Source organism: Spea bombifrons, chromosome 10 (assembly GCF_027358695.1).
Source record: "Spea bombifrons isolate aSpeBom1 chromosome 10, aSpeBom1.2.pri, whole genome shotgun sequence".
Lineage (NCBI taxonomy): Eukaryota > Metazoa > Chordata > Amphibia > Anura > Pelobatidae > Spea > Spea bombifrons.
Genome location: NC_071096.1, coordinates 420,383 through 437,643, shown reverse-complemented (window position 1 = coordinate 437,643; position 17,261 = coordinate 420,383). Strand labels below are relative to the sequence as shown.

The following is a 17,261-nucleotide window of genomic DNA, read 5'->3' as shown; positions in this document are numbered from 1 at the left end:
TTCTACGTGCAGCCGCCCCTCAGGTAAAAGCTCGAGAGCCCCCGTCCGTCACGCGTTCCGTGACCCATCCTATGGTGCTGATTCTCCAAGCCATGCCTTACCGCCGACTGGTTCCGTTACCGCCGACTGGTTCCGTTACCGCCGACTGGTTCCGTTACCGCCGACTGGTTCCGTTACCGGCGACTGGTTCTGTTACCGCCGCCTGGTTCCGTTACCGCCGCCTGGTTCCGTTACCGGCGACTGGTTCCGTTACCGCCGCCTGGTTCTGTTACCGCTGCGTAACGGCTCTTCATTTCCGTCGAGGGCTAGAAATCCGGTTTCGGAAGCACTGCCTGAGTGAGATCCCCGACCCGGGGAAAGTGGATCGCGGTTCTGGCCGGCCGCAGCTTATGTCGCTGGATCCGTACCGCGACTCGCGTGATGCCCCGGAATCCCCCGCTGGTGCCGGCCGCTGGGATCCCCCGTTTCACAGATACCTCATGTTCTTATTCAAATGACTTTTTTAGGACTCGCTGGGACGGCGGCGGTCGGGGGGGGGGGGATGTCTGCCGGCACTCGCCAACATTCGCCTTTTCTGGCTATTTGGGTTAAAAAACACGGAAGGGCTTGATCTGGTTATTGAGCTCAGACGGTAGCGGCCAGCGCTGGCGCCACTCCCGGGATGGAGCTTATTGCGTTCAGCTGAATGTTTAATGAGCCGAGCGCAGATAATTGCTATAAAACAGCCATTTCCCGCAATATGTTCCGTGCTGGGAACACGCGTGTCATGTTTTGGTGCGTAATATTAGATTATCACGGTAAAGTGAAACCCGGACGGTGACGATCGGGAACAGAGCGACGAATCTTTCCACCGGTCCTGGATCCGTCGCACTGGAATTCAGCCACATTCTATGCAACCTCCGGGTGGTTATTCCAGAAAGCAAGCGCCGGCCGTCAGCCGGTTCTGTGGGGTTCGTGGCGCCCGATCTGCCGGCGGCGTCCCGCGGGTGCTTGGTGCGGCCGCGTCGGGTTTATCACCGGATGTACATTTTTCTCTGTAACATAAAAGTGTAAATATTTGGTTATACTGCTGCATTTTTGATGACATTTTCTAGTCTTTTTTTAAGAAAGAATTGGGGGTATTTTGTGTAACGGTGTGTTTTTCACCCGGGTTATTCCTGATGATTATTTTGTTGCTCTGATTTCTGGCGTGGTCGCATCAGATCATGTCGCGTGTCACAAAGAACGGATGATTGTATCGTCTTAAATTATTACCAATAAAATCGCCTCTTATTTATTCACACGCCGCCGCCTCTCGTTTTATCGCCTCCAAGCGCCGTAAGCCGCTACGTTGCCGTTAATCAAGGAATTAAATTCTTGGGAAATCCGATAATTGCGTTTTGTGAAACCGAAGTTTCCGTCCGGTCGCCGCCGGCTGATAGATCTGGACGAGTAACGCTCGTGGCCGAGAAGCAGATCTCAGGGTCTGGTGCCGGGGCGTCTCCTAACGCTCTCTCCGAGACCCCACACGCGGGTAGATTAGACTGCATCCGCTGAAAGGTAAGGAGAGAGGAAGCGTTTGATGCGGGGTGACCCGGGGCCACGGCCGGTGTCCTCCTGGAGGAAGCGAGACGGGAGACAGGATGGGGGAATGGATGTAATGGGGCGTTTATGGACTAATAATCATAATAATAATCTGCATAGTCATGTCAGGAGGTCGGCGCGGCAACGGATGGTTTCAGTAAACTGAGTATCTGCAGCAGGTCGCATCCAACGTATCTGGGCGAGGATCTGCAGCAGGTCGCATCCAACGCATCTGGGCGAGGATCTGCAGCAGAACGCATCCAACGTATCTGGGCGAGGATCTGCTGCAGAACGCATCCAAAGTATCTGGGCGAGGATCTGCAGCAGGTCGCATCCAAAGTATCTGGGCGAGGATCTGCAGCAGAACGCATCCAAAGTATCTGGGCGAGGATCTGCAGCAGGTTGCATCCAAAGTATCTGGGCGAGGATCTGCAGCAGGTCGCATCCAACGCATCTGGGTGAGGATCTGCAGCAGGTCGCATCCAACGCATCTGGGTGAGGATCTGCAGCAGGTCGCATCCAAAGTATCTGGGCGAGGATCTGTTGCAGGTTGCATCCAACGTATCTGGGTGAGGTTTTGCAGCAGGTCGCATCCAAAGTATCTCGGCGAGGATCTGCTGCAGGTCGCATCCAAAGTATCTGGGTGAGGATCTGCAGCAGGTCGCATCTAACGTATCTGGGTGAGGATCTGCAGCAGGTCGCATCCAACGCATCTGGGTGAGGATCTGCAGCAGGTCGCATCCAACGCATCTGGGTGAGGATCTGCAGCAGGTCGCATCCAAAGTATCTGGGCGAGGATCTGTTGCAGGTCGCATCCAACGTATCTGGGTGAGGTTTTGCAGCAGGTCGCATCCAAAGTATCTGGGCGAGGATCTGCTGCAGGTCGCATCCAACGTATCTTGGCGAGGTTTTGCAGCAGGTCGCATCCAACGTATCTGGGTGAGGATCTGCAGCAGAACGCATCTGGGTGAGGATCTTAAGGAGGTCGCATCCAACGTATCTGGGCGAGGATCTGCAGCAGAACGCATCTGGGCGAGGATCTGCAGCAGGTCGCATCCAACATATCTTTTTCAGAGGTTTTCCCCGTGTTTTGGAGATGGGACGGTACGAGGCAGAGAATCGGGGATTTTAATTCATGGATGGGAAATGGTGTAAAGAAGAGGAATTTGGTTTATTTCCCACACCGGTCCCTGTAATGATTCTAAAAGGGTCTTCACATCCATAATCTGTGAGCACGATAAAAATGAGAGTGACTTGCAGAGTCATCCTGAGACCTAGTGTGAAATGTGGGGCAGTTACCATGGAAACCAATAAACTGCTCTGTAAAACACAGACCAACGTGATGAGAAACACTGAGCGTTCCTGCTGGAGTCATTATTAATGCGACCACCAGGGGGCAGCACAGTCCTCGTTAAATGGGGTCCTGTTTACCTCTGCCCAGGTAAATACAAATCATTATGACATCATATTAATTTTATTTATCACCTAAAGACACATTGTTAAAGGGTTAGGGGCGGAACTGCTTTTAATGGTCGCAAAAACAAATGGGAAAGGAACAATTGGCTTAAACCGCAGCTTCTGGAGAGATTATACACAATGTATCCGGAAAGTATCCATAATGTATCCGGAACGTATCCACAATGTATCCGGAACGTATCCACAATATATCCGGAGTGTATGCGGAATGTATCCATAATGTATCCGGAACGTATCCACAATATAGCCGGAGTGTATCCATAATGTATCCGGAACGTATCCACAATATATCCGGAGTGTATGCGGAATGTATCCAGAGTGTATGCGGAGTGTATGCGGAGTGTATCCAGAATGTATCCCGAGTGTATGCTTAATGTACCCGGAGTGTATGTGGAGTGTATGCGGAGTATATCCGAAGTGTATGCGGAGTGTATCGGGAATGTATGGGGAGTGTATCGGGAGTGTATGCGGAGTGTATCGGGAGTGTATGCGGAGTGTATGGGGAGTGTATGCGGAGTGTATGGGGAGTGTTTGCGGAGTGTATGCGGAGTGTATCGGGAGTGTATGCGGAGTGTATGGGGAGTGTATGCGGAGTGTATGCGGAGTGTATCGGGAGTGTATGGGGAGTGTATGGGGAGTGTTTGCGGAGTGAATGGGGAGTGTATCCGGAGTGTATGCAGAGTGTATGGGGAGTGTATGCGGAGTGTATCCGGAGTGTATGTGGAGTGTATGGGGAGTGTATCCGGAGTGTATGCGGAGTGTATCGGGAGTGTATGCGGAGTGTATGCGGAGTGTATGCGGAGTGTATCGGGAGTGTATCGGGAGTGTATGGGGAGTGTATCGGGAGTGTATGGGGAGTGTATCGGGAGTGTATCGGGAGTGTTTGCGGAGTGTATGTGGAGTGTATGGGGAGTGTATCCGGAGTGTATCGGGAGTGTATGTGGAGTGTATGCGGAGTGTATCGGGAGTGTATGGGGAGTGTATGCGGAGTGTATGCGGAGTGTATGGGGAGTGTATGGGGAGTGTATGCGGAGTGTATGGGGAGTGTATGCGGAGTGTATCGGGAGTGTATGGGGAGTGTATCCGGAGTGTATCGGGAGTGTATGTGGAGTGGATGCGGAGTGTATGGGGAGTGGATGCGGAGTGTATGCGGAGTGTATGCGGAGTGTATGGGGAGTGGATGCGGAGTGTATGGGGAGTAGATGCGGAGTGTATGCGGAGTGTATGGGGAGTGGATGCGGAGTGTATCGGGAATGTATGGGGAGTGTTTGGGGAGTGTATGCGGAGTGTATCCGGAGTGTTTGCAGAGTGTATGCGGAGTGTATGGGGAGTGTTTGCGGAGTGTATGCGAAGTGTATGCGAAGTGTATGCGGAGTGTATCGGGAATGTATGGGGAGTGTATGCGGAGTGTATCGGGAGTGTATGTGGAGTGTATGCGGAGTGTATCCGGAGTGTTTGCAGAGTGTATGCGGAGTGTATGGGGAGTGTTTGCGGAGTGTATGCGAAGTGTATGCGGAGTGTATCGGGAATGTATGGGGAGTGTATGGGGAGTGTATCCGGAGTGTATCGGGAGTGTATGCGGAGTGTATCGGGAGTGTATGTGGAGTGTATGGGGAGTGTATCCGGAGTGTATCGGGAGTGTATGCGGAGTGTATCGGGAGTGTATGTGGAGTGTATGGGGAGTGTATGTGGAGTGGATGCGGAGTGTATGGGGAGTGTATCCGGAGTGTATGCGGAGTGTATCCGGAGTGTTTGCAGAGTGTATGCGGAGTGTATGGGGAGTGTATCCGGAGTGTATGCGGAGTGTATGCGGAGTGTATCCGGTTCTTTGTTTGCTTGGATTTGTTTGTCTTCTTGTTGCGTTAAAATCTGTAAATTGTTTCCGCTTTTTTTTCCCGGGCCGGGAAACTTAAATCTGATCTCAGCGAATAATCTATACAGTAAAGACGGCCACTTACTGGCCCAGCTGGCCACGGAGAACCGCGGCCACCGACCATCGTCCAGTCGCACTCCTCTCTGAATGAGGGAACGTATATAAATCGAATGAAGGAGAGCTACGGCCCGGCGCCTGTGAGAGACGTCGGAACAAAAGCACTTAATCTAAAACCAGGGGCTCACGTGTAATATGAGGAGGTTTTACCATACTGAGAGGGTGGTAGATAAGTGGAACAGCTTCCCAGCAGAAGTGGTAGAGGGTAATACAGTGAGGGGATTAAACATGCATGCGATAGACATACGGCTCCTGAATCTAAGACGAGACCAACGACTGATTAAGGTTTTTACAGCAGGAGAAACGGGCGACTAGACGAGGGCCGTCGGGGGCCGTTCTGCCGGCGGGGTCTGGGTTTCTATGTACGTGGGTCGGGGATCCCAAAGTCTTTTCTAAATCTGCCCGCTGTCTCCGGCCGGGAATTTATACAGCAGGCGAAACAGAAAAAATGTAAAGATTTCAGCAATTTACGGAATTTTCCATCAATGTAAATATTTTTTACTTTTTATTTTTCCCATGATCCTCTTTATATCTGGAAATGTATCATTGATACAAAATCTCTTTAACATAAAGTACGATTTACGTGTAATTAGTTAAATGACCGATTAGACCACGAAATGTAGTGATAAAAAATGAAAATCTCTACTCTTTATTTGGCCCCCAATTGCCCGATTTATATACATATTTAAAAATCTGTACATTTATACAATACAAAATAAATGCTTCTTTATAAGTTATAATTCACAAAAGAAATATCAGAGGCCGGTCCGTCCGTCCCCGCCTGGCAGATCCGTGCAAGCGTGTCCGTCGTATAGAAAGCAGACAGGCGGGTAGGTGGGGGGCCGCGCCGGACAGCCCGGGCTCCCCGAGGAGACATCTCTCCAGGTTAAAGTCAGTGTTTTTTACACGTTTGCAGAGTTCTTGTGAGTGTGAGTGGGGAGGCTACGACACGGTGATCTCCTCGCCGGCCCCGTCCTCATCCTCGGAGTCGGAGAAGTCTGAGGGTTTGCTGGGGCTGCTGGACGCGCATGGAGAGGGGGGCAGGTGGAGATCGGGGCACCGGTAGGACGCTCTGTGTCCAGGGCTGTTACCCCGACTCGGGGCATCTTCCCCCCCCTTTCCGACGTCGCTGAGATCCGGGTGAGGGTTAAACTTGTTGGGCAGAGTCTGTTCCCGGCAGCCCCCGGAGGACAGCAGCTCGCGCTCCTTGCAGTTCCTCCACTTCATTCTCCGGTTCTGGAACCAGATCTTCACCTGAAACCAAAATCCACCAAAATCAAGCAAAACCGCGTCCAGTGCGCAGCCCCTGATACCCCCTAATCTGATAGTAAAGCCGCCGTGTGTCTCGAGACTCACCTGAGAGTCCTTGAGCCCCAGTTTCCCGGCCAGTTTCTTGCGGTCGGGTTTGCTGATGTATTTCTGCTTCTGAAACATCTTTTCCAGGGCCTTGCGCTGAACGTCGGAAAACACGGCCCGGCGCAGCATGCCCCTGCGCGGCTTTCCTCGGGCGGCCAGCGGCCACGAGAAGGTGCCGGGGATGGGGACCACCGACGAGGAAGCTGCAAAAAACAAGTTATGAGCATTTAGAAAAAGAAGCAAGCGTGCGGCCCTCGGCCCCCGCGGCTCATCCGCCGTCTTAACCGGTTTATTCCCGAAGAGCGCCGGCGGGGATCTCGTGTGACGCCGGGGGTCTCTTCGCTCCCCCGAGGAATGCTGTTTGCAGCTAATTAGCACATCCAGCGCTCAACGCCATTCGCAGGATGAAAAGGAAAAGCGAAAGCCGAAGGAAACAGAGCGGCTAATGAAGCGCGAGCGGTAATTGTCTAGTAATGAACTAGCAGAAAAAGGCCGGCATGACAGCTAAAGCCATACGTTACGGGGACAAAGGAGCTTACACTTTGAAACTAAACACAAGAGTAGTGCGGGGCAGGCAGTGGGAGACCCCCGACACAGCCCGCGGACCCTTCCCTTCAATCATCCCACTAAAAGGACACCGAAACAAATTCACTGACGCTTCGCTCGGCTTTGGGGGGAATTCATAGGATTTGGAATAGAATCGGATTCCGTTAGCAGGAAGGGAACGGCTGCTTTTACTTCGCTTTTCCTATTTTTTCTTTTTTTTTTTATTTGTGATCTTTTGGGTTTGTGAAAGTTTCACTCTGGACCTGGAATCAGACCCGGAATCAGACCCGGTATCGGACCTGGAATCAGACCCGGTATCAGACCCGGAATTGGACCCGGAATCGGACCGGGAATCGGACCTGGAATCAGACCGGGAATCAGACCCGGTATCGGACGCAGAATCAGACCCGGAATCAGACCCGGAATCAGACCCGGAATCAGACCCGGAATCAGACCCGGTATCGGACGCAGAATCAGACCCGGTATCGGACCCGGAATTGGACCGGGAATCAGACCCGGAATCGGACCCGGAATCAGACCCGGAATCAGACCCGGAATCAGACCCGGAATCAGACCCGGAATCGGGGCGTTTCTCTAAGGGTTTTTAAAACGTTTCCTTGTAATTGGTTAAAAATGTGGCGTTTGCTGTGAAAGCGGCGATTTCTACGGTGCTGCCCAAAGGGAACTGGCCATGTGGTCCTGTGAATGTGACCCTTAATGGGGAATTAGCGGCTGCTGGTCGCTGGCTGTGTGTGGCTGAAACAATTGGTCACGGCGCTGAAAGCTTTGTTGGCAATCAGTGGCAGAATTCACGGACTCTGTGGGAACGAAACAGCCATGAAGAGCCGGCGAGATTTCCTCTGAGAGGGGAACGCCTCGAGTGTTCAGGAGGACAATTCCTGCTAATTAGCCGATCAGGGACTCGATGCGGTGCCAGCAGCCAGAGCCCGAACTAAACGGTGCGACCAATCGGCGAGATGGATCCCGCAAAGGAGACCCCCGGGAGCGCGGCGACCGGCGGGGACACCTACCTGGGTAATAGGAGGAGCGCAGGAACGGCTGCAGGGATCCTTCAAAGTACGGGAAGGGGAACGTCTTCGGGGGGACGTTGGAAATCAGCAACGGCGACGACTCTGAAAACCAGAAAACAGAAAGAAGCGCGTGAGTCTGCGGACCCAAAACTCTGCAAATCAGCCCAAAACACTGTCATTTAACAAAAACGGCTCGAAACAACCCAAAACCCCGGCCACCGCACTTTCCCAAATGTTTATTAAAAAGCGGCATCATTTTACCCAAACTGTGAGGTCCCATTTTCATCAGCGCACCATTTCCTTGCTAATTAAATTAAGTCAATTCCACCATTAACTTAAAGCCCCCCCAATAGCCGAGTTAATAGACGATAACAAAAGAGATAATTGGGTTATAATTCAGAGCTTTTAGACTCTCATTGGCTTCTACCCACCTTTAGAAATCGAATCTAGAAAACTGCCCCGGGGGTGAGCTGCGGGGGATTTAGTGACCCCAGGGCTGTATAAAGCTATCTATGGAATATAATATTTAAATCATTAAATATCTCTAATTACGCATTAACCCCCCCCCCGCCGGGGTGTCCTGTGCCGGACTTTTGGTGAGATGTCTCCCCCATCGCTTGGGGGGGAAACGGACCTAAAGCTTCCCTCTCACCTGTCCTCGGGTTCGACGAGAGGATGGCGTTGACTCCAAACTTTAGGTAAGTTGGGCTGTTGGAAGAGTTGGCGGCCGCTCCCCCCCTGCCGGAGGACGCCAGCTCCGGGGGGACGCCGTCTGCGATGTTGCTGGGGCTGTCCGGTGTTGGCGGCGACATGCTCGGCGGCGGCACAGCCCGAGGTACGAATGCTGCCGGGCGGCTGATCCTGATGAGATCTTCCACCAAAAAGCTGGAGTGGTTGGTGAGCGCGGAGCGCAGGGACTGCGGCAGACTCAGGGTGGGGGTAGGTCGCAGGAGGTTGGGGTACACGGCCGGGGGGGCTATGAGGCTCGGGAACATCATCTTTAGCGGCTGCGGTCACTACCCTAGAGTGCAGGAAAGGGGTCTCTCCTGCCGGATCCAGGCTGAGCTGTGTCTGCCCCGGACCCCGGAGCTGGGGTTTTATAGCAAACGCTCCCCAAAGGCCTTTCAGCGCTGACAGCTCAGACAATGAGCCCCGGCAAAGTTCTTCAGTGGAGTTCATTGATGGCCCTCCGGCCCCTGTGATTGGCTGGCTGGGATTAGACTTTATAGAGAGGCAGCGCTCTATGCACTCCGGACAATACACAAAAGGCTCATCAATTGTGCATCCCGACCGCCTTCCTGAACACGTCCCTGCCGAGGGTCCCTGCCGAGGGTCCCCGCGGGGCCGCTTCACACGCAGCACACGGGCTCATTAAATGCCCATTTAAAAGTTTCCAGCGAAGAAAGGGAATTAATGCAATGAGAGCTTGGGATGTAATAACTACCCCCCCCAAACCAATACCCCCCCAGCCACACACACCAACTCCCCCCCCCCCCGCTATGGGGTCAGAAAAGAAATCAATAAATATTCATACAATTCCACGACGGCCGGCAATAGTCGGGGGTAATTGTACAAATTGCCCATCATAACATTAGGCAGTTAACCCTTTCCATCTAATTACATCAAAGGGCAGTTTCTAGGCTGGATTTGATTGGCTCGGGGGATTTGGGAAGTTTGTCTGGATTTTTGTCCCAATATCCTGGCTTCAGGGATTAAAGAGTTAATCAGGAAATTATTTTGAACGTAATTGTTATAAAGTTATGGATCTGGGAGAAAATCACGAAAAGTGAGAGATTTTATACCCAATGTGAGTGAACGTAACAGGCTGTGAGATGCACGCTGAGTGTGAGTGGATGTAACAGGCTGTGAGATGCACGCTGAGTGTGAGTGAACGTAACAGGCTGTGAGATGCACGCTGAGTGTGAGTGGATGTAACAGGGTCTGTGAGATGCATGCTGAGTGTGAGTGGATGTAATGGTCTGCCAGATGCACGCCGAGTGTGAGTGGACGTGCCAGGCAGCTTCCCGCCTGATGTGTGTTGGGGGCAGTTGTTGGGACGCCGCATGCCTCCTTTGGCTCCCGCTGTGACATTCGTGGCCCTATTTCCTGGGGGTCCCTCTATAGAGAGAGAGAAATGAGGACAATCTGTAAAAAAAAGGGCAAATCCCAAAACATCAGCGACCTGATCCCCTTCCAGAGTTTTAGGGAGTGTAAAGGGTGCGTCCCATCCCCCCACCAACCCGGAACCCTCCGGCAGATCGGCCCCCGACAACTCGTATTAATACTCTGTTTAAATAATAGGCAGGTTGCATTTAATCAGTCGTCGGTCTATCCCTTGCATGTTTAATACCCTCACTGTATTACCCTCTACCACTTCTGCTGGGAGGCTGTTCCACTTATCCACTACCCTCTCAGTAACTCTCCAGCATGTCACTGGGTCCGACACCTCTGTGTAAATAAACTTTACTGAATGATTTCCTTCTTTGTCATTAAAACGATGATCCTGAAAAGAACTGATTACAAACTCATTTTCAACGACCACAAACGCGAGGAGAGGCAGAGCTTGTTACCCCGGGGCTACTGGGGCTACCGGGGCTACTGGGACTACCGGGGCTACTGGGGCTACCGGGGCTACCGGGGCTACTGGGGCTACCAGGGCTACCGGGGCTACTGGGGCTACCGGGGCTACCGGGGCTACTGGGGCTACCAGGGCTACCGGGGCTACTGGGGCTACCGGGGCTACCGGGGCTACTGGGGCTACCAGGGCTACCGGGGCTACTGGGGCTACTGGGGCTACCGGGGCTACCGGGGCTACTGGGGCTACCAGGGCTACCGGGGCTACCGGGGCTCCCGGCCATTGGGACTGCGGGTGTGTTTTTGTGGAAAATCCCTCTTTTGTGCCAGTCTCGCAGATGGCGTGCCGGGGAGCCGGATTGGCCCGGGTGACTGAGACGAATTATTACCAGTTTTCCGAGCCGGGCACATTTGTTTTGCTCTCAGGAAATTCCTAAAACAGCTGGCGGGTGAATTAAAGCCATTAAAGCCACATTTACCCCAAATGATATTCACGGGGCTTGTGAGTCCAACAGAGGAGCGCAGCCATTGAGATGAAAATGTAGCTTTTTAACGTCCCCTCCGAGTCCCCCCACATTTTACTAAATAGATTAACTTGCCCATTGTCTCGGCTCACATTTATCTGCTTCATTAAGTGAATGGCTGAACAAATATATTAGGCGCGCATGAAAAGGCCCTTTCTGGGGCTGCCTCTTTGTGCCCCGGTCTGACAGGTGGTTAACTGGTTTTCCGCAGAGAAAGGACGAGGCGCTCACCGGCCGCCGACCAAGTGGCGTTTTTTACACGGCGACCCCCGTATTCGCTCCTCATTCAAACGCTATTATCCCCCCGAGCATGAAGAAGCCATTTACGGAGCGCCGCCGGCGGCCATAATCTCCCCCGTGTCTGACGGCCGACCCGGCGCGCAAGCTGACGCTTTACAGCAGAATCCGGTTCCCAAAGAATCCGGTTCCCAATATTCCGGAACGTTTCGCGACGCTCGCCCCGACTTTCTGGGGGGGGATTGCAAATCGAGCGTTTTCTGCCCGTAGAAAAGAGCCGCTAAATCCAGCAAATTGGTTTTGGGGGCAGGAATGTTTATTGTTTTCAGGGCTTTTTGGTTAAATGAACCTTTTCTTTGTCTCTGAGTCAAGAAATCAATGAGCTTGTGGAGAATATAAAGCGATGACGCCCACCGGAGCGGCCCCCTCGTCATTCATGTTGCTCTTTGATTTGCCGAGGAGGACATTGCGGCTCTTTGTCCGCCGGGACATCTCATTGATTTACTGTCTATGATCCGCTCTGCGCTGAAGTGGCTTTTAAGGTAAATCCCCCCCCCCGGGGCAGAGGGGTCTCTCGTCCTCAGTTAGGTCCGTAACGGCCCCCTGGCTGCGCTCCATGAAGCCGCGGCTCGGACGGGACTCGCCGTTTAGTCTGACGGTTTCCACCTGATAAAACCCCATCACTCTCAGGCAGCAGTAAACATACACGATAAATAGAGCTATTTCCTATATAATCAACTGAACCAATCAGGATCTACACGTGGGGAGCTTGTGAGGGAGAGCGAGGGGGCGGCTCTTATAGAGACAAGATGGCGGCGGAGACTCCGGGTATAAATCCAAGCCGAGGGACATCAGGAACTTTCCCAAAAACAGACAAGAAACGGAAAATCTCCGGAATTGTCATTTTCATCCTTTTCGGCGGCTCATATTTCATTCGACCAAATAGTGAATTTATGAAACTTCCGATTTTTCCTGTAAAGTAATTTGTGAAATTCCACTTATTGAGAAATGATCAGAAAAAATTATAAAAAAAGTCTACTTTTATGTTTTTTTTATTTATTTACGGGCGGCTCTGGGTTTTTGGGATAAAATAAGTTTCCCGTCCGTGAGACGCGGTTCATCCCTTCTCCTGGGGGGATCTCCGGGGGTCCGGCCACCGCGGGCCGAGATGCTCAGACAGTGAGACCCTTCAGCAATTTGGGGGCCAAGAGCTTCTTCAACAAGAAGTGAAGCCACGGCCAATGGCGGCAGCCGGAAACCCTCCGTCACTTCGCTCGCCCGTTAACCCCTTCAGTTTCAGCTTGGAAGGCGTGGATATGCGGCCGGGGCCGGAGCGTGAGGATCGGGCCCGGAAAAGCTGGTTTTTAAAGTTGACATTTTTTTCGCTATAACCAAAAACACTTATTTTAACAATGAAAAGTTTATTTGCGGGAATGCGGCTAATTACAGCGAGAACGCGGCGTCAGCGCCGTGAGCGATCCGGCGACCGATCCGGCAACCGCGGCTTCATCTGTGCTTGTTGAGCTCGCGCTGGTTAATCGAATTACAAAATCCTGACCCAAAGAAAGGCTTTGCAGAGAAACGCCGCGTTTAACAAACAATATGGGGTCTGTTAACCAAAAAACACCCAAACCCTCCCCATTTCCATATAAATCGCAGCGTTTAATATTCTTTAATTGTCGTGCGATGGACTTAAGCCGCCCAAATTTGGGGAGGAAATAGAAGGATTTGGATCGCAGGCAGAAAAGCTTGGTTTTCATCTGTGGGACCTGAATCCCCGGAAACAAAGAGGAAAATCACCTCATCGAATGGCCCTTTGAGCCGGGCTGCTGGGCGAAGCGTGGGCCGCGAGGGGCCGGCTTGTGTCTGTCGGGAGGGACGCCGCGGACCGCTGGGCTTCGGCTCGTATTCATGTGACGGGACGGACTAATTGGATTGGAACTTAGTCACGGTATTTATGTCACCTCGGATCTCGTCAGGCGGGCCGGATCCGGACGGCGTCTTCGCCTCATTCGATTCACATTTAATTCTCACCGAAATCTATTTTCTCTCTCAGCCGAGGAGCCATTTGCATGACAGAGAGAGCCGGACGGGCTGTGTGGGGGCAACCGCGCTTCCCCTCACTGAGAAAGCCCCGCACAGGGGCAACAAGAACCAGAAACCGGGTGGCGGCCAAGACGAGAAACCCCAACGGAACCCCGAAAAAGAGAGAGACCCCGCAGAACGAACTCCAGCCCCCGCTTACAAGGAAAGTTCCAAAAACCTGCCGGGGGGTAAAATACACGCTGGGGGTAAAATACACGGTGGGGGTAAAATACACGCTGGGGGGCAGCTGTGCTGTTGGATAAAAGCCACTCGGCGGCAACGCCAGGCTCGCAGGGATCTTTTACTCCACTGGTGGATCTGTTCTATGCTCCATCAGGGAATTCCTTGTGGTGGGCAGCTCTGGTGGGATACCCTTTGGGGGCCACATTTATCACTGGAAGTGACCTAGAGCAATGAAGCCGGATGCTGGGGCCCCTGCAGAATGAAGTGGCGGCCCTGCCCCATGGTTTGTGAAAATAAGACAGGAGTCCCGGCCCGGGAAGCTTGTACCGCTCCGCTGTCTCTGTTGGGATCGTCGCGTATCTCAGACAGAAGGACTTCTCAGCCACCATCCCGGGCAAATAACAGAGAGACGGAGACTCAGAACCCCGTCCTTCCCCGCAACAGAAACGTCACGACTCGGCCAAAAACCCAGCGGTACTGGGACAAAAACCCAGCGGTACTGGACTAAAAACCCAGCGGTACTGGACTAAAAACCCAGCGGTACTGGACCAAAAACCCAGCGGTACTGGGACAAAAACCCAGCGGTACTGGACTAGAAACCCAGCGGTACTGGACTAGAAACCCAGCGGTACTGGACCAAAAACCCAGCAGTACTGGGACAAAAACCCAGCGGTACTGGGACAAAAACCCAGCGGTACTGGGACAAAAACCCAGTGGTACTGGGACAAAAACCCAGTGGTACTGGACTAAAAACCCAGCGGTACTGGACTTAAAACCCAGCTGTACTGGGACAAAAACCCAGCGGTACTGGACTAAAAACCCAGCGGTACTGGACCAAAAACCCAGCGGTACTGGGACAAAAACCCAGCGGTACTGGGACAAAAACCCAGCGGTACTGGGCTAAAAACCCAGCGGTACTGGCCTAAAAAACCCAGCGGTACTGGACTAAAAACCCAGCGGTACTGGGACAAAAACCCAGCGGTACTGGACTAAAAACCCAGCGGTACTGGACTAAAAACCCAGTGGTACTGGGACAAAAACCCAGCGGTACTGGACCAAAAACCCAGCGGTACTGGGACAAAAACCCAGCGGTACTGGGACAAAAACCCAGCGGTACTGGACTAAAAACCCAGCGGTACTGGACTAAAAACCCAGCGGTACTGGACTAAAAACCCAGCGGTACTGGACCAAAAACCCAGCGGTACTGGGACAAAAACCCAGCGGTACTGGACTAGAAACCCAGCGGTACTGGACTAGAAACCCAGCGGTACTGGACCAAAAACCCAGCAGTACTGGGACAAAAACCCAGCGGTACTGGACTAAAAACCCAGCGGTACTGGGACAAAAACCCAGCGGTACTGGGACAAAAACCCAGTGGTACTGGGACAAAAACCCAGTGGTACTGGACTAAAAACCCAGCGGTACTGGACTTAAAACCCAGCTGTACTGGGACAAAAACCCAGCGGTACTGGACTAAAAACCCAGCGGTACTGGACCAAAAACCCAGCGGTACTGGGACAAAAACCCAGCGGTACTGGGACAAAAACCCAGCGGTACTGGGCTAAAAACCCAGCGGTACTGGCCTAAAAAACCCAGCGGTACTGGACTAAAAACCCAGCGGTACTGGGACAAAAACCCAGCGGTACTGGACTAAAAACCCAGCGGTACTGGACTAAAAACCCAGTGGTACTGGGACAAAAACCCAGCGGTACTGGACCAAAAACCCAGCGGTACTGGGACAAAAACCCAGCGGTACTGGGACAAAAACCCAGCGGTACTGGGCTAAAAACCCAGCGGTACTGGCCTAAAAAACCCAGCGGTACTGGACCAAAAACCCAGCGGTACTGGGACAAAAACCCAGCGGTACTGGGACAAAAACCCAGCGGTACTGGGCTAAAAACCCAGCGGTACTGGCCTAAAAAACCCAGCGGTACTGGACTAAAAACCCAGCGGTACTGGGACAAAAACCCAGCGGTACTGGACTAAAAACCCAGCGGTACTGGACTAAAAACCCAGCGGTACTGGACTAAAAACCCAGCGGTACTGGACTAAAAACCCAGCGGTACTGGGACAAAAACCCAGCGGTACTGGGACAAAAACCCAGCGGTACTGGGCTAAAAACCCAGCGGTACTGGCCTAAAAAACCCAGCGGTACTGGACCAAAAACCCAGCGGTACTGGGACAAAAACCCAGCGGTACTGGGACAAAAACCCAGCGGTACTGGGCTAAAAACCCAGCGGTACTGGCCTAAAAAACCCAGCGGTACTGGACTAAAAACCCAGCGGTACTGGACTAAAAACCCAGCGGTACTGGACTAAAAACCCAGCGGTACTGGACTAAAAACCCAGCGGTACTGGGACAAAAACCCAGCGGTACTGGGACAAAAACCCAGCGGTACTGGGCTAAAAACCCAGCGGTACTGGCCTAAAAAACCCAGCGGTACTGGACCAAAAACCCAGCGGTACTGGGACAAAAACCCAGCGGTACTGGGACAAAAACCCAGCGGTACTGGGCTAAAAACCCAGCGGTACTGGCCTAAAAAACCCAGCGGTACTGGACTAAAAACCCAGCGGTACTGGGACAAAAACCCAGCGGTACTGGACTAAAAACCCAGCGGTACTGGACTAAAAACCCAGCGGTACTGGTGACGCGTCTACTAACCGGTTGGATTCCGAGAACTAACGGAAAAGCTAGAAATAGGGAAAAACCTGAAAAGCAGATAAATCGGGCGCCATCAGCGGCTCCGGGAGTGAGGACCCCCAGTGCTGCTTTTCACAGAGCGAGACCCCCGGTCTCCGCACCACAAACCCCACAAAGGCTTTGGGGGGGTGGAAGGAGAGCCCCCCGAGCGCCAACCCCCCCCCCCCCCGCTTTGTGCTGAATGCAGGGAGCAGATTAAAAGTTTCGTTTGGGATTTGGAGGTATTCATGGCTGCGAGGCTGTGAGTGGGGGCCGGCGGGGGCCGGGGGGGTCGCTGCGGTGCTGCGCGTCCTTTTATTGTCTCTCAAATATTCATACGCAGGTTGCTTTGCACTTGAAAACGGGGAACGTGGGCTCCTGACAGACGACATTCGCCTCCGCGCCCCCCGCTCATTAACCCCGAAGTCGTGTGGGGGGGTCCCGGGTCCCAGTGCGATGGCCCCCCGGCATTTAGTAAATAATGACTGCGGGGCGGAGCGGGTTTGATGTATTATTGTAAGGGCATGGGTGTCCCTCCCAATATTGGCTCCACCCACCCTTTGTCTATGCCCCACCCATTTCTTTCCTATAAAAACTTTATATAATTATTAGGGTCTCTCATATATTTATACGTTTGGAGATAATTATCAGGATCTCATACATTTATAACTTTGGAGATAATTATCAGGATCTCATATATTTATAGATTTGGAGATAATTATCAGGATCTCATATATTTATAGATTTGGAGATTATCAGCATCTCGTATATTCACAAGTTTGGAGATAATTATCAGGCTCTCATATATTTATAACTTTGGAGATAATTATCAGGATCTCATATATTTATAGATTTGGAGATAATTATCTGGATCTCATATATTTATAGATTTGGAGATAATTATCAGGATCTCATATTTTTATAGATTTGGAGATAATTATCAGGATCTCATATATTTATAGATTTGGAGATAATTATCAGGATCTCATATATTTATAGATTTGGAGATAATTATCA

At 52.2% G+C, this 17,261-nt stretch overlaps 1 protein-coding gene across 1 annotated transcript; it reads right to left on the bottom strand.

Moving 5' to 3' along the window:
• Positions 1-5,647: 5,647 nt before the first annotated feature.
• DBX1 (developing brain homeobox 1) lies at positions 5,648-9,139 on the bottom strand. Its single transcript, XM_053449122.1, has 4 exons — positions 8,615-9,139; positions 7,963-8,064; positions 6,386-6,588; positions 5,648-6,283 (listed from the first exon to the last, which is right to left on the bottom strand). The coding sequence occupies exons 1-4, from the start codon at positions 8,958-8,960 to the stop codon at positions 5,972-5,974; spliced, it is 963 nt and encodes a 320-aa protein (XP_053305097.1). The 5' UTR covers positions 8,961-9,139; the 3' UTR covers positions 5,648-5,971.
• Positions 9,140-17,261: the final 8,122 nt, after the last annotated feature.